A 20,549-nucleotide genomic window follows, 5' to 3' on the forward strand; every position below is an offset into this window, starting at 1 on the left:
GCAAAGCAGCCCCAGAGCATCACATCATATGCTTATGCTTCATTCTTCTTCCTCCAGACATACCGCTGATCCATAGGCCGGAAGTTCGCTCCACAGAACAGAATTTCAAAACTTCTGTGGCTTATTTAGATGGTTTTGAGCATATTGGAGCCTACTTTTCTTGTGGGTCATTTTGGGTCAGTAGTGGTGTACGTCTTGCAGTCCGGGCATGGCGCCCTTCAGTGTTCAGTATGCGTCTTACTGTGCAAACTGAAACCGCAGTGCCTGCTGCCACCAAGTCTTGCTGCAGGTGTTTTGCAGTCACTCTAGGGTTTTTGACCACTTGCCTCCTCAGGAATCTGGTGGCAGCCGCTGATAGCTTCCTCTTTCTGCCACGTCCAGGTAGTGTAGCCACTGTTCCTTTAACTTTAAACTTGCGAACTATGCTTCCAACTGTAGCTCTAGGAACATTCAGTGCTTTTGCTATCTTTTTGTATCCTTTTCCTTGTTTGTGCAAGGCAATAATCTCTTCTATGAACTTTTTGGACAATTCTTTTGACTTAGCCATATTTCTAACATGCAATCAAACGTCACTCTCAACAAACCCCTAGCCAGTCCAGGTATTTATGTGTTTTATCTCAAGCACACCTGAACTAATTAGTTGCACCAGGTGTGCTTGAGACAGGGGGTAGAATCATTTTGAGACAGGGGATTTAATAATTTTGAGACTGCAGTAGTGATTAAAAGTAGCATTTTGTGTTGAATGTGGATAAAAACCCTTGTAATATTTTGTAATATTATGTTTCATTGAACTACTTAAACAGTTCTTGTGTAATTTGTTAATTGCAAACAGCTGAGTAATTGTATATTTTGCCAATAAACCTAATGTGCAATGGGGGTTGAATAATTGCAACTGATTGCAGCGAATGTTAATGTCAGTCTAGCTGGCTGTGTATGCCCTGCCCCTTATCATGAAGGAGGTGGCAAAAGTAGTTCTGGATAACTAACACACTGAAGCCAATCTGGAAGAAGCCTGAATAGCAACTGAATATTTTTAATTGGCAATAAAGTAAATTATATTACGAAAATCAGATACTGAACCATAAACAGAATTTCACATTTCTGCAACACATTTGTGTGTATTAAGGATGTGCGTGTATTGCAGTTTTCCTTTAACATCTACTTGCATGATCTGAAGTTCATTTTAGGCGTAGGTTCATTACTACCACATAGCCCACAGGGTTATCTCTAACTGAGAACCGCTGAGTCGGAGTGCCAATTAAAACTGGGGAGAAGAGTCCTTTTCCACGCAGTGTAATCAAAACTAAATATTTGCTATATTACTTATTTATGGTACTAGTTGGATATTATATTGGAAATTAGCTTTCTCTTCCCCTTCCTGTCACCCTTCCTAATTCATAAAGATTATGAAAGCCTTCGCTATCTGCTTTACTAATCCATTTATTGAGTTCCAGTGATTGATGTGAGGTCATACCCCACCCCCATCAATATATCAAACACATTCACCAATCTAAAATGGGATCAAGTCCATCTCCTCTGCTGTGGAGTCAACAATGTTTAAACTTGCAAGGCATTGCAAAATCCATTTTAGTTCTAAAACTACAACCTTTAAACCGATGAGAAAAAGTCTCAACTTTTTTTCCTGTGTTTACTGAGAGACCGTTCACAGTGGGACATACAGATGAAGAAGATTTTGGGCATTGCAGGTCCTTAACTGAAAGGTGCAAGGTTCAGTTGGCTGCAGCTTAAATCCCATTTAAAATGTCATGTACTATTCTTATTGAGCATTGATTTGATTTTTTTTTATTGATAAGTGGTACTTATAAAGGTAATAAATAATAAGGGAATTTCATTGAATACATTTTTCAGCTGCATATCCAAAGACTGTCAGGAGATAAAGGCTTTGAGATCCTGGTATGAGATGTTCTGTATAACACAATGCGCTGTAAACACTCTTTTATATGTGCACTTAATGTAGAATTATGCCTCCCTTGAAAATTTCTATGCTTGGAAAGTTCTGTGCTGGAAAGCACTGTCATGACATGGGTTAAGTAGGATGCTGAAAAAGCAGGATAATTGAGTCACTTTGGCTCATACCTTTTTTTTGTGTGTGTGCAATGTTACGTTAAGTCATGAGCCTGGAGGCTATTCCTGTTTTCATATGATGCCAATGTATGCCTGCCTAAATCACACGTTGTGTGATTATTTTGCTATATGCAGCCTGAAAAATATGAGGATACATTTTGAAGTATTGCCACACCTGTTAAAATACTTACAAAAGGGCTATGTTATGGGGACACCTGGACAGGCAGGGTTATGCCTGCTCTGGGAACAAACGCCGTACAGACTGAGCCACTCAGAAAACACACAATCATTATCATTATCACACAATCACACACATAGTTGCAGGTTAAATTTTATTTAAGGGAATACATGCAGATTAAGAGTATTTATGTACATGCATTTACAAAATTATTAGTGGTCAAAAAATAGTCTTCAGACTTTAGACTTAAAATGGCGAGTTCCTCCAGGCGAACTATAAAATTTGATGAGATAGCTTCCTCCAATTATTGGTCCTCATTATCACTTTGTACACAGACAAGCCATGGATCTGTCTTGGGACCTGAGTAACAGTAGCAGTGTCATCGGAATCAGTAAAGGATTCCTCCTGCATGATGCAAGTACTCAACTCTGTATCCATCCTTAGGGAATGTGTTCACTTACATCTCCCTGCTGTAGAGGGTTTAGCTTGGCTGTCAGTAATGGCAATGCACTGTTATTATCTGTCTGTTTCTGCCTCTGTCTATAAACACAATAGTCTTCCTTGTAGAGACTATATATTTAGCAGAACTCTACAATCTCCCACGTGGTGTATTCATATCACCTTCTTTCTCACTGCACTTTACTTACCTGGGTGGTTGTTGCATTGACAGTAATACCTTTACAAGTGTGCATGTATGAGACTTTTTCATCACTTAATATTTCTTTGTTCTTGTTTGCAGCTGGGGGATGGCGGTCAACGTGTATTCTACCTCAATAACCCAGGAGACTATGAGCAGACATGACATCACGGCCTGGGTCAATGACATTGTCTGTCTAAACTATACTAAAGTGGAGCAGTTGTCCTCGGGTAAGAGAAGACTTTTGCCTTGGTTTACTTTAGCATATTGACAATTAACATATTTGCAAGATTGTAATGAACATTATTTACCATTAATATATTGCACAATGCACTTTATGGGCGGCACGGATGGTGCAGTGGGTAGCACTGCCGCCTCACAGCAAGGAGGTCCTGGGTTCGAATCCCCGTCGGCCGGGGCCTCTCTGTGCGGAGTTTGCATGTTCTCCCCGTGTCTGCGTGGGTTTCCTCCGGGTACTCCGGTTTCCTCCCACAGTCCAAAGACATGCACGTTAGGCTGATTGGAGAGTCTAAATTGCCCGTAGGTATGAGTGTGTGAGTGAATGGTGTGTGTGCCCTGAGATAGACTGGCGACCTGTCCAGGGTGTATTCCTGCCTTTCGCCCAATGTATGCTGGGATAGGCTCCAGCCCCCCTGCGACCCTGATCAGGATAAGCAGGTTCAGATAATGGATGGATGGATGGACAATGCACTTTATGACAAATATATAACTTTTGACTAAGATGTGCTCATCAGACTTTTAATATTAAATGCAAACAAAATGTAAAAGTCTCACATCTTTTACAGTACATATAGCTACATACAGTTTGGAAACACCTAGCCTTTTTCTGCTTTTTCCTATTAATGTTTTATTTTCTCTGTTTGTAATCAAACAATTCATACGTGGTCGAAGTGCAGATTCTTAGCTTTTATTAAAGGGTATTTATGTACATATTGGTTTCACCATGTAGTAATTACAGTAGTTTTTATGCATAGCCCAGCATTTCAGTGTTTAATAGAAATTAACATAATGTCAAATAAAATAGTCATGTTTTGTATTTGGTTGCATATTGTTTGCATGTCATGAGTTCCTGAAGTCTGTGACCTATCAACATCACCAGAATCTGGATATCATATTTTCAGGTTGTCGTACAAGTGATGCAAAAATCTCTTTGCATTTGCATAGATCTCTGTGGGAACTGGAGGGTGGGACTAGATTGTACCAAATGTATCGTTTCCATGGTTACCTGCATGTTGGGAGGAGAGAGAGAGAGAGAGAGAGAGAGAGAGAGAGAGAGAGAGAGAGAGAGAGAGAGAGAGAGAGGAGGGAAATGGAGTGAGAAAAAACCAAGGAATAAGATCAGAAAATTAAATGGATAATTGAGAAAGTAACATCCTTACTTTTCTACCCTGTGAGAAGTGTGAGCTTTGGAAAAGGAAATGCTGAAGAATGTTTAACAAAAACAGAGCTGCTGCTTTTTCAGTCTTGGGGCATCTAAGTTAATCAAAAGTATGAAGCTTTTAATGGAAACAGCTGAAGCACCATAACTTACATTTAATATCCATCATTGCAAGTGTTATAAATAGTTTATAATAAATAGGTAACATAAGTCTGGGTTTAAATTATGAATAACAGGTGATTGGTTTATTCCTGCATCTGCAAGCATAGCCTAGCCTCACTCCCAACTTATGAAATATTGACGTTTGGGCAGATGTTACCCTATTGATGCAAAAAGGGGCCTTCTGGATGCCGTCGATATCCCCATTGACTTCAATAGAAACCCTCCAGCATCTTCATTTGATGCTAAGGGTACACATTGTATGTGGACAATGATTTATTGGAAAATTTAACATGTTTAATTGTATTTCATGAATCACAGAATCACAAATATACCGTTCCCGAATAAGATCAGAAAATTAAATGGATAATTGAGAAAGTAACGTCCTTATGAAAAAAATAAACGGATAGTGAGGGGAAAAAAGACACAGAAAGTAACATTACATAGTTGAGAGAGGGGTTTTATTGACCCCATGGAAGCCAGAATATACCATCGCGCAAAATCATTGCAGCACAGGTTGAGAAGGAACAGACAACAGCGAAGGTGTCACACTGACACATTCATTTTGATATCACTTGAAATTGTCATTGTGATGGATATTTAAGCAGTTGTACAATGTGTTTTCATGAGGCACATTTGCTTTATTTTTTTTATGAAATGGCTGAAGGGGAAGCATTAGGAGTAGTTCTTCCATCTTGGCTTTCAGGGTTCTCCCCACAATTATTTTTACAAAGTGGTACTCAGGCCACAAACTATCCCAGTGAGTAAAAGCCAGATTCTAGATATCCAGAGGGGTGGAAGTCTAGGTGGAGAGAGGTTTGACATAAAAGTTTAACCCCAATATTGCTCCGGTTTCACCTGGCTGTGTCCTAGTTTGCTGGGAAACTTTCACTTTTGAACAAAATCTAGCCGGGTTTTCACCTGAATGCTGATATGGTGTTGCCGCCATGCCACCACAAAAACGTTCACTGGGATATTATTATTATTATTTTTTTGGCCAGCTTTTTGCCAGATGTATTGCGTCAGTGAAGATAAATAATAGGTATGATTACATTAAATTGTAAAAGTCCACATTTTCATTATTCATTGTGACATTAGATTTTTGAGCAGTGACCCAACTGATGCAGTTCTTAATTCATGTCACATTTTTATATTGTGAACAAAATGACCAGCCAGTCTGGACAACCTATTGGCTACCTAGTATTCTTTAGCTAGTAAGCTTACGATTATTTTGCACTAGTGAACATTTGCATAATATAATAATTAAGTTCCTATCGAATGGTCAACAAGCACTCAGGCCTGTAGGTGTTTTGTTGGGCACCACGCATGCACTTGCTTGTTGAGAACAGGATGAAGGATGACTCATCTGACCATATTACATTTTTACCCACTGCTCAATAGACCACTGCTTGTGTTCCTTCCATCTCTTTACTCACAGGCATGCATTTTAGGTTTTATAATTGATTCATGCACTGCAATCAATGAAAACTGGGAGGTTTGGAAATAAGCAAAGCAAGGAAGCAAATGCCATTGCTTAACACTAGAGGCTGGAGTTTCTTTTACTACCTAAACGTCAGTGGGGATCAGGCTTGTCCAACATTACAGCATTGATTTCTGCACCCACAGTGACCTAATTATAGATTCATAAAGATTATGAAACCAGATATTGCAGAACTACTTTCTTGAAACAAAGAGCACAACTGAATCATTTTCAACAGTTTATATTCAAATCTGTTTGTTTTTCAAATAAGATGCCCATCAGAAACCTTTTGCAAAGCTATATACATGAAGGACTTATGACCCAAAAAACCCCAGCTTAAAGTAAAATAATAAATGGATATAATAAAAATTATACTGAATGACTATATTCCTTTATTCATTAAACATTTTGAGCATTCCTGTTGTACTTGGGGCCATTTTGGCCTGAGAGATGTCTTCCCATCAAAACAAAAGTGCCTATTATCTAAAGGTTGACTATGAGCAGTGAGTATGACTGACAGACTATGTGATGACTGTTAAACAGTGTTGTTAAAGCCCCCTGCCTTTCCTCATGAATGTTAAGTTCCTGCATAGCTCCTCAGTTCTGATATCTCAGCAAAACATTTTCCATGTTAAAAGCCAATTTACTCACATGCACAACTCATACATTCTGTATAAATATCTAAAAAGCACGATTATTGATATATTGATTATTCATTTACAGCTCAACCTTCATCAATGTGTTTCACAGAAACTACCCAAGCAATATCCCAAAGCAATGTGGGCCTGTTTCTTCATGTTGCATATTATCAGTTTTTAGCAGAAATTCTATAGAGGCCTGGTGGTTTGCTTGTGTTAATAGAGAGAAATGTTAAAGTTGAACACTATTTGTAACATTCAAAAATTCTCCTTCATGTGTATACAGTATGTCTGTGTTACAGAAGAGAAAGGTAGTGTATTACTCATACCAAAAGTGTTATTTCATATTCATTAAGGTTCAGTGGTAGGTTTACACATAATAATGGTTATGCTCCCCTGTTATGCATCATAATGGATTAAGTGTTTGTGTTCTTTTTTAATTTTATTTTAATGTAACATGTAGTGCTAATAGGGTATGAATTCCACATTTGTTGTTATTATTAGACAAGTATTATTAGACAAGGACTTGTCTAATAATAAGGCCCTGGAAGTACAGATACTATGTTAATGAAAGTAGTTTTAGATCGTGCTTTTCTTTTCTTTCTGCAAGGAAGTCCATAAGTATTTGGACAGTGGTACAATTTCTGTTGTTTCAGCTCTGTACCCTGGCACATTAGATTTGAAATAAAGGGCAAACTGCCAACTTCAGTTTACATTACATTACATTACTGTACATTTACATTTAACATAACAAACCATCCATATTAAGGTCATACAACAAATAACCGAACACGCCAGATAAGGTACAATTCGTATATGATTTAGGCTATGAACATATGTCTAGTACACAAGATAGATAGGCCAAAATATAGTACCAAGAAGTACAAATTCAAACGTCCTAGGTTAAGGTAAAAAATACAAGGGGGTAAAGATAGACCAGTGAAAAACAAGTGACAGTGGGTTAGGGAACTCCTGCAGAGGAGTTAAGGTACAGTGTAAAGAGATGAGTCTTCAGACTGCAGAGGATAATGGGCAGCGAGTGAGCAGTTCTTATGGGATTGGGAGGTTGTTCCACCCCTGGGGAGCTAGGGTGGAGAATCTGCGCAGTCTGGCTTGTTGGCTGCAGCAATGGTCAGAACTTTGAATCTGATCCTAGCAGCAACTGGTTCCAAGCAGAGCGGGAGGCAGTCAATGTAGTACCGTCAACAGATACTGAGAGTCCTTGTAGTAGGGATGCTCTATGAGCAGCTCCGTCTCGTTGAGGTTGAGCTTCAGGTGATGCCTGGCCAACAGACAGGAAAGGTTGAGTATCAGCAGCATAACAGTGATATGAAAAGACATGTGAGGCAATCATTGAGCCATGAGATTTATTGTAAAGGGAAAACAGCAGAGGCCCCAGAGCAGAGCCCTGTGGGACTCCTGTGAGAAGGGGATAAGAAGCAGAGACCGACCCCCTCCGGGTAACCTGGTAGGACCTGTCTGCTAGGTAGGACATAAACCCAGAAAGGGCAGTCCCAGAAATGGCCTTCAATTTGAGGGTTTTAAAATCCATTTTGGATGATCAGTGTAGGAATTACATTCCTTAGTGGGGATATAAGAAAGCTTTAAGTATCTTGTCTTGATTCTAGGCTTTTGATTGTCTTTGGAGTCCTAATATCTGTAAGGAACTTCTCCTTTGGCAATTTCTATTTGTGCCCTCGTTCTGCTAACCGAGCTCACCCTGAAGAATCGCCTATAGTTCACTTTGTTAGTCCCTTTAATGAGTTTAAAAGCCTCAATCAAATCCTCCTTTTATTAAACTTAAAGAGATTAAGCATCTTAAGTCTATCCTCATAACTATTATCTTTTATACATGAAATCATAAAATGGGAAAAATCATCATTAAGAAGAAAGATCGCACTAGTGAGCTCAGTAATTGCAATGGTGCTGGTTAGGCCAAGGAAGACCTCAACAGTTGATGACCAAAGAATTCTCACCATAATTAATAAAAATCCACAAACAAGTGTAGTGTCAGTGATTACTGTCTGCAGTCTGTTCTTCTTCATGATATTCCAGTTTGTTTCAGCAAGCCTATTGTTGGGCCTATGTCTCCGACTGTTTTTTTCTTTTTCTTTTTTCTTTCTTCTTCTCCCCCCCCCCCCCCCCCTCCACCTCACAGTCAAGGAAGCCTCAAGACTAGATACTGAAACCTTGTTATTGTACGTTTTGTTACTGCCTTTTAGTGGTATGAGCCACTCGTTAATTTACTTAAATTTATTTTGAAGATTTTTATATTGTAGCTTTATATTATTTTGCTAGTACACTCACTCAGAAACCTGTGCATGTTTACTCGGTAGGCAGCCAACTGAACTGTGTTGGCGGATTGAAGTTATCCAGGTGTTGATGGATTGGGGACTGTCCCTGCTGTGTACTGTAGTCTGGCAAAGTGGTTGAGTGCTCACTCATTTGGGCTGCACTGTGCCTGGATTCATAAAATGTGGATAAGACCAACTGTAACGTGTCCATGCATGTGATGGTTCATAGCAGTGCACTGCAGAGGTCCCGGTCATAAAGACCAATTGACTGAGCCTGATATTTCATTTTACAGGAGCAGCCTATTGTCAGTTCATGGACATGCTTTTTCCTGGCTGCATCAGTCTGAAGAAGGTCAAGTTTCAGGCCAAACTGGAGCATGAGTACATTCACAACTTCAAGCTGCTGCAGGCTTCCTTCAAGAGGATGAATGTGGATAAGGTTAGTGGATAAGTTACCAAATACACAATACAGTTTAGCAAGTGCTCAACTGCACATTATATTACAGTGCAGTGCACGGAACATGGTGTTCAGCTAATATACTGTACATACGCTGTTTCTGGAAATGCGTTAAACAGGGCATTGACTGTGGGCTTGCATGCAGTGAATATTTTAGTAATCTATGCAAAACAAACATAGAGCTCATATTCTCCACTTGACCGGAGTCATTTCTGCCTTGACTCAATTAATTCAGATTGTAGATTTTTGTACTATAATTCATATTTTTATATTTACAACCATTTCTACAACAAACCGGTGTCAACCAAGCGGCAGATGGGTTCCCCCACTGAGTTCTGCTCAAGGTTTCTTCCTTAGCTAGGGAGTTTTTCCTTGCCACTGTTGCCCTAGGTCTACTCTTGGAGGCAGGTTCTCTGTAAAGCTGCTTTGTGACAAAGCCCCTTTGTTAAAAGCGCTATACAAATAAAAATGGATTGATTACTCATCCAAAATGGGTTTGTTGGAGAACAAAACTCCAAAATCTCGGCATGTGACACATTACTTTAGGTAGACATATTAACATGATAATATCATGTTGAATCCAGTTAGAATTCTAACAGCGTACAGAATTTTTTGTATGCGCCAATCGGGGAAATTGAAAGGTGTGATTAAAGACTGACCCTGTGACACTGCTTCCTTCAGATTATCCCTGTGGAGAAGCTGGTCAAAGGCCGATTTCAGGATAACCTAGATTTCATCCAGTGGTTCAAGAAGTTTTTCGACGCCAACTACGATGGCAAGGAGTATAATCCAATTCAGGCCAGGCAAGGCCAAGATGCCATTCCTCCCCCAGACCCCGGTGAACAGATCTTCAATCTGCCGAAGAAGTCCCACCACGCAGCGAGCTCCCCCACAGCAGGTAAGCTGCCTCTGCTACAGCTGGCTAGTACGAGTGCTTGCTCCTCATGGGAGCTGTTTCATTTATACATCTCCAATGGGATTTCTCAATCTCGCCATTTAATCATCCCCCAGTTGAACTGGGTGAGTAAATCCCTCCCTCACCACCTCAGCTGATGTGCAGACTGCTCTGGTGCATAATGGCTGCCATGCAACACCTAGGTGAGTGCGACACATTAATGGTGATGGAGGTTCACCATACAGAAGAGAGCCATGTAGTTACCATAATCTTTTCAGAAATTCATGTTGTAGATGTGCATATAGAAATGTGTTTGTAGTAGTTTTGTTTGAAAGAAATGTCAGGGGAGCAGTATGGTGGCAAATGGCTAGATTTCACTCTTGTCATAGGTTATCCTGATTGGCTTATTCAGTGGAAATTCAGTGCTCTGAATAAAGTAATGGTGTTACAGGCTAAAACTGAGAACAGGCTAAATGACAGCTTAACTTGTTGATAATAACCCTCCTGTCTTTGCTGGTATTGTGAATAATGGTCCTTATTTATTAGGGAAAATTGCAATGAACTGCAATTTAAATATCTAAATACGCTTCTCGTTCTTGACTGCCACACCCCAAGAAGCAGTTTTCTTCCAATTTCAGTGCATGGTGTCTCACAAAATTACTGAAGTCAAAGTCTATCTCAAACACCATGACAATACCTCCTTGCCCGTGCAACAGCTCGCCACACGTCAGGTGCAGACCGGAAAATAGAGCCATGTAACTAAATTGGTAGTTTTGGAGGGTGAAGAAAAGCATACGTCTGTCTGGCTGCTGCTTCTTCTCACTCTGCAATCCACCTGCTGAGCTGCACAGTCATTATATATTCACCATAAATGGCACACACATGTAATTGACCAGAGTGAGTTGCATGTTGAAATGATGATGACTCCGCCAGCAGAAGCTTCCAGTGAGTGCACAGCCAATGACAATTCAGTCTCATGGTGTGCATTTTCAGATCAAGAGGAGTACAAGTGGCTGGAAAAAGATTTCTGAAGTATATTTAAATGTATTGATATTATATACTGATTTCATTGATGTTGTCAGCTTTGAACACCACAGGTAAGCACATTGGGCCAGGTGATTTAGGCAGCACACAGACTGGCAGAAAGTTAGAACATGAGAAATGTTTAAAACACCTGCATGTATTGACATAGTTGCCTCTAAAATGGAAGTAAATTTAAATAAATGTTCTTGCTCTAATTAAATTCTATCCCTGTGGGTATAGCTCTTAGTTCTTAAACGGGTCAGCTGCAGCTAGGCTTGGTGAAGTGTTCAGGAGTTCTAAGTTTACAGCATAGAAATGTGTATGGGAATCAATCCACCTTCTGAAAATACATGGAGTTACAGTTAACCTAACACACTGCCATGAACCTACAATACTGTCTTCAGCTCAGCATTGGATGTGCACTACAGGCTTCAGGGAAGTAAAGGGCTCTAGAGACTAGTAATGGCTTACAGCCTGCTGACATCACTCAAAAACTATTTGTGAAAGCAGGGTCATTTCCTCTGCAGAAGAATGAGGGCGGGCCTCTGTCCAGAAATTGAATTATCTGCATAATATGGGGACTGACAGTGGGGCTGGCAAGATAAATTCTTCATGTTCACAGTAGAAATGAGCACGGAGGTGCAAATTAAATTGCGCAAATTTTGTGTGTGTGCTTTGTTGTTGCAAAGCATTATTATTATTATTAGGCTTCAGTTTTACAATGAATGACACCAACAACATTGCTGAAATTAGAAATCTATGAATGACTGAAAACACGGTGGCTGAAATAACGGGGAAAAATCCCTTTGTACTACAGTGGGCTGTATTTGAGTGTCTTAGATCTCCAGGATCAACTCTACATTCTTGATTTTTTTCCCCCTTCAAAAATAAATCTCTAAATGGCAAATCCATTCAAACTGTCAGCACTTAAAAATTGAAAACCTAACAAAGTTGTTTTCAGATGGTTGAATCACCATACAATGGTGCTAATTGTTTCACTGTATGTAATGTTTGTGACCTTTAGCATTTCTTTTTTTAGCAAACTACCTGTCTTTTGGAACTTGAGTTTGTTGGGTATATCAATACAGCTTTGTGATGGATAATTGATTTATTTACTTTATTAACCTTTATTTATACAGACTGAGCATGCATGCTCATTTGCAGCAACACTCCGTTAATGTTCCCCCGAGTGGCCTAACCTGCATGGTTTTTTATTTTAATGTGTTAAATGATATTTAACAACAAACATTTTCAGTGAATTAAGGTACAGTGGTCCGTTTATTTTCTCACTACCAGTGTTGAAGTAGACCGGAACTGGTCATTTCAGGTGCCTGTTACAGCGCCACCATGTGGTCAGTTTGCTAATCTTTGGCTGACATTTCTGCATCATAATAATAATATGTTCCAGATGAGGTGATCTATCACTACAGCCTAAATGTATAAAAGGCAACAATGACTTTTCATGAATTTCATCAATCATCAATTAAAAAATATATATTGTGCTCCAGGGAGTCATTTACAAACAAAATTACAAAAGCAAAATTTCTCATCAATTCATCGGACTCTGACATTACAATCTCATACCTTTCTAACCAGACTAGGTAAATGGCAAACTGAACATAGCTTTTCATTTTGTCTTATCTACACCCAAAAGTAAATCATTGGACAGTGGTTGCCCACAGTATTACATCACATATAGGCTACTTAATTGTGTACATCCACACTCCTCAGAATGTCAAGTAAATATAAATATTTTTTAAGGAAAATCCTAAATGGCGGAAATTGACGGGAGTGGGTATGTTCAACTCGGCAGGACCTAAGGCCATGGAGAAAAATGTCTAGGCCAAACAGAAATTGCAGGCAAACATTTAACATCAACTTTGGCTTGTTGGTGGCACTAGAGGGGTGAGTGAACTATCCATCCTGCACTTGGTGTCTGGATATCTTGGCCTGGCCTCCATCAATGTGCCAAATTTCACAACTTCTTTGGGCTGCCTTAGACTCTCATAGAAACTATAATAGTTTTGAAAAATTCTCTATTAAAATAGGTGCCTTTGCATCGTTGGTGCTTGGCTCGTAATAAAACTTGCACTTTATTGTATATCACTCTGGATAAGAGTGTTTGCTGAATGACTGTAATGTAATGTAATGGATTGCATTTGCATGGTACCTTTCATCTCAGGTTCTCAAAGTATTTTATTTGAACATGGTAAACTTGCCTCAGTCTCAATGCATTTGCAGCACCTGGAGTGTTTTTTAATGACCACAGAGGGCCTGGATGATTTGGTTTATTGGAGTGGTGGGCAAGAGGGTTCTACATTTCAGCTAAATGTCTTCATAAGCCCAGACTTATAGTTGATTCTTGTTTCCCTGTATTGGCCGTTAGGCTGTGGTTATGATGAGTAAATTGGCATTAGTGTTTAGAGCTAGGGTAATTGATGAAAGCCAAGGGCTGCATTTACACCAGCCCTTCAGGCACAGAATTGCCTATCCCTGGCTTATCTTGTCATCCAAAAGAAGCTGTCTGCCACAGTGCACAGTATAGCGGTCCCATCTCAATACTGGGGCATTAGTTTTCCACGTGGCATAGAGAGAAAACTGTCATTACTGTTACACCATATTGGGTCCGAAGAAAATAATTTTGGGGATGCCATTCAAAAGATGTCATTTTAATATTACATGACACATTAGAGATTACTCATGCTGCATTTGTGATGTTGTTAGTAATTATGCTGCTTTGCTGAATACTAATGTACTACATACTTTACACCATGTGCAGGAGCAACCAAGTCAAGTTCAGCCACTAAACCCTCAACACCTTCATCAAGACCCTCATCCGCTAAAAAGATCCCTCCACCCTCAGCCCCTGCCAAAGGAGAGAAGGAACTGGAGGCACAGGTTACACAGCTCAATGAGCAGGTAATGCCTCCTGGATAGCAGGTTAATGACCAGTTATATATCTAGGAAAGCATCATAATGAGCAGGTAATGTCTGTGATAACATCTTAATGAGCAGGTAATATATCTGTGATAAGATCTTAATGAGCAGGTAATGTCTGTGATAACCGCTTAAATAACAGTTAATGCCTCTGTGATAACAGCCTAAGAAGTAGGTCATGAATGCATCTGATAATGGCTAGTAGAGCACTGTTGTGTGATAACCACTCACTGGACATGTATTACTTCAAATAAGAGTTCAGAGAGTCGGTAGAGCAATGAATCCTGGAAAGTCACAAAATACTTTGCATGTAGCAGGTTTTTCCATTGCTCAAAATGCAGCAAAGGTGGTGTCAAAACCACAGCCTCAATTCCTAGGGCAAATGTGAAACTCATCCTGATTCATTCAGGAGAACATTTATTTTACAGAATTAGTATCGTTTGTCAAAGGAGAGTAAGATTTGTGATACCCATTCCCCAATCTGCAGATTAGGCTGAATGTGGTTAAAGGCTAGTTAAAGGCCAGTGGTTCCCAGCCCTGTTTCTTGAGACCAACTGTCCTGTAAGTTTTTGCTCCAGCCCTAAGAAAACACATCTCATTCAACACCTAAATATCTTTTTGAGCTACTAATGAATGAATCAATGCCAAATTTTGGTTGTAATGAGAATTTGCAGGATGGTAGATCTCTGCTGAAACTCATCTTTTCAAATAATAGACACCCCGACAAACCCATTTCACCTTTGTTTTACAAAGCCATAACTTCTGTCTCTATATTAGTTTGCCCCCGAGTGGTCTATGCAATATTGCCCACAGAATGGGGAATGCTGCGAAGATCCACAATTTATTATTAAAATATAGCTGACATACAAGCCGCAATCGCACTAGACTTTCATGTTTCCAGGTTATTGAGGAACAAAATTCAATGTGAAAAATAGTCTTTCCTTTGAAATCCTTGTTGAATTTGACAGCTTTTAGATATGTGCAGTTTTTCCAGGTGGTAGAAAACATGTTGCCATTGAACTGTGTATATAATACACACCATACACCATAAATACAAAACACTACTTTGTACCATGAATAATTCCCCCCATAGGTTTGATATGTTAGTCTTGATGGTACACTTGTGCCCTTCAGATACTACCTTCATTCATGTTTGTGTGCAGTTCAAACCAGGTTGAAATTGTCTTCAAGTGCTTGGGAAAATGATTGGCATTGTGCAGTCATGTTTTCACTAGGTCAGGTCATGGCTTGCTGTTTCATACCACTTCTGCTTACCCGCTGAGGCACTTCCCTATCTATTAACTACTTTTTGTATATGATTCACATATACCCATGTGATTGGTATATAGAATACCAAAATCAAATGGAATGTAGTCATTGGGTCTTGCTCTTCTGCTCATGGGAACAATATTATTTCGTGTTGGGATGTACGGTATTTGTAGAGCATTAACCTTATTGTTCATATTTTTGTTCTTGCAAGGTGAACACATTAAAACTTGCATTAGAAGGCGTGGAAAAGGAAAGGGACTTCTACTTCGGGAAGCTGAGAGAGATTGAGCTGCTGTGTCAGGAACAGGGTCAAGACTGTGCTCAGTTAGTGCAGCAACTAATGGAAGTGCTCTATTCCACGGAAGAGCAGGTGAGTGGCCTGGGAAGAGCCCACAAATCTCCCTGTAAAAATGATCTGCATTTTCCATGTATAAAACCTGTGTTTTATTTGATACTACAGCTGTTTAGGGGAAATGGGAAGTCAAACTTTAATTAATTCCTGGATGTAAGGGCCTGTCATTATGGATAAGACAAAACATGACCCAGAGCCATTTGACTTGCCGACAGTGCACTTTTATGTATCCAGTCTTGAACATTCCAGGGTTCTCTTCTCCTTGGAGTCCATGCATAAAAATAAAAAAATTCTCACTGATATAACATTGAAATGTTTGTGGAGCATTGAATATAATAAGATTAAAACTGAGCCGGGATATCAGCAGCTTATTTACTGCTTTCAGAATGTCAGTGTGCTATAAACAGAAAAACCACACAATGTGAGGATAGCAGTTTATTTATATTTGTATACTGGTTGTGCCTTGTAGTTTCAGGTTTTCCGATTACATTTTTTTCTACGAACTTAAAAATATGTTGAGCAAAACTTGTTTAATCAAGTAAATGGTCCCTCCCCTAATCGCATAGCCCCCACCCTGTACAGATATATCTACCTTATGTATCTATTAGGTACAGTAGAGGCATATCTACACAGATATCTACGGTCACGTGATACTTTATCAAACACTTGTAGATAATCTGAAATATATTTTCATCCTCAGACACAATGAGTAGGGGAAGGGAGAAGTTACATGCATTCTGTTACATCACAAGCGTTCTTCTACTCACAGTCCACCAGTACATTGTTGGGGACGGCTCCAAAACTTTCTTTTAGCAATCTATACTGTAAACATTAATTAAACTTTAGTTAATATCACTATTACTCACCTTGTTAAAGTCTGCTTGCATTTTTGAAACAGTTTAAAGAAGGCTACTTCACTGCTTTAGTTTCATTGGGTTTTTTTTTATTTTTTTTATTTTTTTTTTACCAAGGTGACATATCATTAGATTAGCCTGATTGACACATTTATTAAACATCCACTTTCATGCTCGTGACAGTTAAGTGACATACCCCATGTTCATTTGGAGAGGTTTATTTCAAAAGAAAATCGCACATTAGTCATTTCTGATGACACTGTTGCTTTTAAATTGTACACCCGTGCATATGCCGACTATTACTAAACATAATTACAGCAATAAACAAATGACTATAGGTTGCTTATCAAATTAATATGCTTCTGCTGTGATATTGTGCAAAAATGCCACACTATTTCTGTTGAAGCCCTGCGACTTGTTGAGTGTACTACGTAGGCTGCAAGGGGCCATTAGCAAGGGGGCCGAATAGAAGTGCAACATGTCCGGTGTAGTTCAGACTTCACACTCTCACCCAGTCAAAACCACACAACCAATTATGACACTGTAAAGCATCAGATCCAGACGTGTTGCAACAGTAGGAGACATGGCTGTTAAGCACTGCCGTTGTTTGGACAGGAGGGCGCGGGTGACCCGGGGGACGACCCCGAGCAGCAGGCCCCAGAGGAGGAGCCCCAGCCGCAAGAGGAGTACTGAGCACCGGGGCCACTGGAGCAGCGCCGAGCGCTGCCATCACACCCCGCCCTCCGTTACCGTGGGAACTGTTTTTCAGCTTTCATTTTTTATCATCAATTTTTTTTGTCCTGAGGATTGAGCACATAAGCACCCCCTTCTATGCCCCCCCCCCCACTGTTCAGCATCGCTGTGCTTTTGTGACAGTTCAAGTACTGCACCCCGTTATTACCGTTTTGACATGTAAGCATCCTGCTCTGGCCACCGCTGACTGATCCCAGGACAGTAAGGGCAAAGCACTCCGGTGTGGAGAAGATTCATTCAGAGCTCAGGTATGAGAAAATGTGGTATTTAGGTCAGTTAGTTTGTATTTGTGTGAACACTACCTGCTTCTTTCCAATCGATTACTGTGTGCTTTGAAGTTTCATTTTTACCTTGTTGGATTTGACATATCAGCTCTATTGTGTTAAAATGCAATAAGCATAGCCCTGAAAAGTATTTTCTTTTTTAAACCTCCAACTTTACTTCCATCACAACAATTTAACTTATACTATACTTTACATAAAAAATGTTTAAAGTATAATGCTTACAGAATGTTGTGAATGAAGTGTACATTTGATTAGGTTATGTTTCCACATGAAGGGAGAAATGCTGCAGTGTTTATGAATCAGGAATTCAACTTAGTTTGTAAGTAAAACATTCATTTTGTGACTGTCATTGAAAATTCCAAGGAATTGAAAAATCGGTGAATTCATGTAGACAATATATGCTTATAGTTAAAGGCATTCTATGCAGGATTTTTAACTTGAAAAGATGATAAAATAACTATGCTCAGTCATCTGTGATACACTGGCAATCTGTCTTTGCACACGTTTGCCAAATCCGTGCTCCTCTGCCTTTGTGTGATCTTCTAAGATGTGTTCGGCACATTTCTGGCCTGAAGCTTTTTTTTGTGTGTGGGGAAGGATGGGTGGGTGTGAGATCAGGGGTGTTTCTGAAAATGTTTTCCCGTGAACTCGTTTAACTAACAAATGACCCACGATTCATTGAGAAATGGTGGACGAACAAGCCAGGCTCACTAACAGGTTCTTAGTTTAAAATTTTCTGCAATGAATGTGAATTTAGTATTTCTGAGAACGAAAATGAGCTGAGAAATTTGTGTTAAAATTGCTGAATCTTGTCTAGTTTCAAATATAGCTACACCGTATAACTAAGGTTAGTGACTTGGCTTGGCTAACTCATAGCCAGTACTAGCGTCTGTTGTATAATGCTGGGCCGCCTTCAACTTGAGGCAAACGGAGTTGTTTGTTGCAGTCAAGACTGACTATGTTAGTTTGAGCTATTTGAAATTATCGAAACGGGTTGGCACTAGATGGCTGCACTCTTAGTAACGGTTACCGGTTGCAGTAAGTAACGTTATACATCTGTGTGGATAGAAAGCAATTGTTAATCATGCTAACTAAATACATTAGCGAGAGGTCAGTGGAGGAAAGCTGCATTTTGTTCACTTTCATATTTTGAGTCGGCTACAATTTGTCTTTAGGAACGAAACTATACCCCAAACCATGTTAAAGCTGCCTAACAAAGAAATTGGATACACCGGGCAGGGGAGGCTGCTGTTTTGTAGCGGTAGCGTATCCGCACGTCACAAGCAAGCATTGCATCTCGAATGCATATGCCACCATTATAGCACTTGGCAAGAACGTACTTCCGAAGAACACACCTAGGTTCCTTTGGAGTGTTTGTAGCTAGCTAGCTACTACAATGGTGCAGATTAAGAAACATAAGTACAACGAGAAGAAAGGACAAGCCAGCAGGGCTCGTTCAAAAAAAAAAATCATAGTCAAACATGGAACTGCTTTATCTCCATGGCGGCAGCTATCGAAAAACATAGAAATACAAACCATGTAAGAACGGATATAAAATGTAAAAACAAGTGAGTGGGCAGGGTTGAGGACAGAGGAGAAATCTCTGATTGTAAACACAGGACCACAGCAAGGCTAGAAATCCTGCATTGTCTGCCTATAATTTGAAACCACAGCTATAGAGAAAGTTCATACCGGTCCATTCACTGGGAATTTGACATAGTACAGTATTCCAGTACATTGTATTACTACTTTCCTTGATTATGCATTTACTATTACTAAACTCAATAGCTCACCGTAATGCTTTTGTCATATATTATGTGTAAAATGAAAAGGAATGTAAACAAATGTACTGTTTATAGTTATAAATAGCAAAAAGAAAAAAATATTGGGGATTCCTTAGACGTCTTACTGTCTCACTCGTCATGCGCTCCCCACAATTTGTTGCATGTTAGCATTGGTAATTTTGTCTTCGATTATTATGTGAATAACTTGACCTGCTTTTATCTTTTTACATATTTAATAAAAACTATGTTAAGTGAGCTGTGTTTTGTACGTTTAACCTGCCATTTCAAAGCTGAGGAGATTTGGGTGGATTTGCTATAATAAAAACCTACACCTTTGATTGAAGAATGAAAGTAGCAGCTTTATATGTTGTATTCTGTTTTTTATTCTCTCCCCATACCATACTGAATGTGTTTTCAGGTTTGGCTTCACCTTGGTTCTGTCTGGTCTCAACTGTTTGGTGTCTCCTTGGTTGTTGTTCTGCCTTGTCTCTGGTTCTGGTCTTGGTTTAGTTTTTACTTTTCCCAATTTTTACTTGTACAAGTTTTGGACTGTGTTTTACTGACTAATATATACACCCACCAAGCACTTTATTAGGAACATTTTTACTTTATTGCACCTATATGCGATTATCTAATCAGCCAATTGCGTGGAGGCAGTGTAATGCATACAATCATGTAGATACGGGTCAGGAGCTTCAGTTAATGTTCACATCAACCATCAGAATGGGGAAAACATTTGATCTAAGTGACTTTGACCGTGGAATGATTGTTGGTGGTAGATAGGGTGGTTCGAGTATCTCAGAAACTGAATCAAAGAATGGTGCAAAAAATGAAGAAAAATAAAAATCCAGTGAGTTCTGCAGACAGAAACGCCTTGTTAATGAGAGCCATCTGAGGAGAATGGCCAGACTGGTCAGACTAGTCAAAGCTAACAGGAAAGTGACAGATTACAACAGTGGTATGCAGAAGAGTATCTCTGAACACACAACGCATCATAAAACTTTATAACATGCTCTTGCGTCACTTTTAGCTGCACATTAAACATTTTTGGGATGTATGTAATGTATATAC

General features: G+C 39.5%; 1 protein-coding gene across 3 annotated transcripts in view; it reads left to right on the plus strand.

Annotated features, from left to right (window-relative positions):
• mapre2 (microtubule-associated protein, RP/EB family, member 2) overlaps positions 1-19,841 on the plus strand; it is a 32,763-nt gene extending 12,922 nt beyond the window's left edge. For 2 of the 3 annotated variants that reach the window (XM_061253693.1, XM_061253691.1), the window contains 6 exons: positions 3,003-3,130; positions 9,164-9,309; positions 10,009-10,225; positions 14,025-14,164; positions 15,663-15,821; positions 17,273-19,841. In XM_061253693.1, the coding sequence (XP_061109677.1) occupies positions 3,010-3,130; positions 9,164-9,309; positions 10,009-10,225; positions 14,025-14,164; positions 15,663-15,821; positions 17,273-17,350 (861 nt within the window). In that variant the 5' untranslated portion in view covers positions 3,003-3,009 and the 3' untranslated portion in view covers positions 17,351-19,841. Of the gene's footprint in view, positions 1-2,598; positions 2,678-3,002; positions 3,131-9,163; positions 9,310-10,008; positions 10,226-14,024; positions 14,165-15,662; positions 15,822-17,272 lie in introns of all 3 variants that reach the window. The other variant, XM_061253692.1, reaches the window with a different exon arrangement.
• Positions 19,842-20,549: the final 708 nt, after the last annotated feature.

The sequence above is a fragment of the Conger conger genome, chromosome 9, assembly GCF_963514075.1.
Source record: "Conger conger chromosome 9, fConCon1.1, whole genome shotgun sequence".
Taxonomy (NCBI): domain Eukaryota; kingdom Metazoa; phylum Chordata; class Actinopteri; order Anguilliformes; family Congridae; genus Conger; species Conger conger.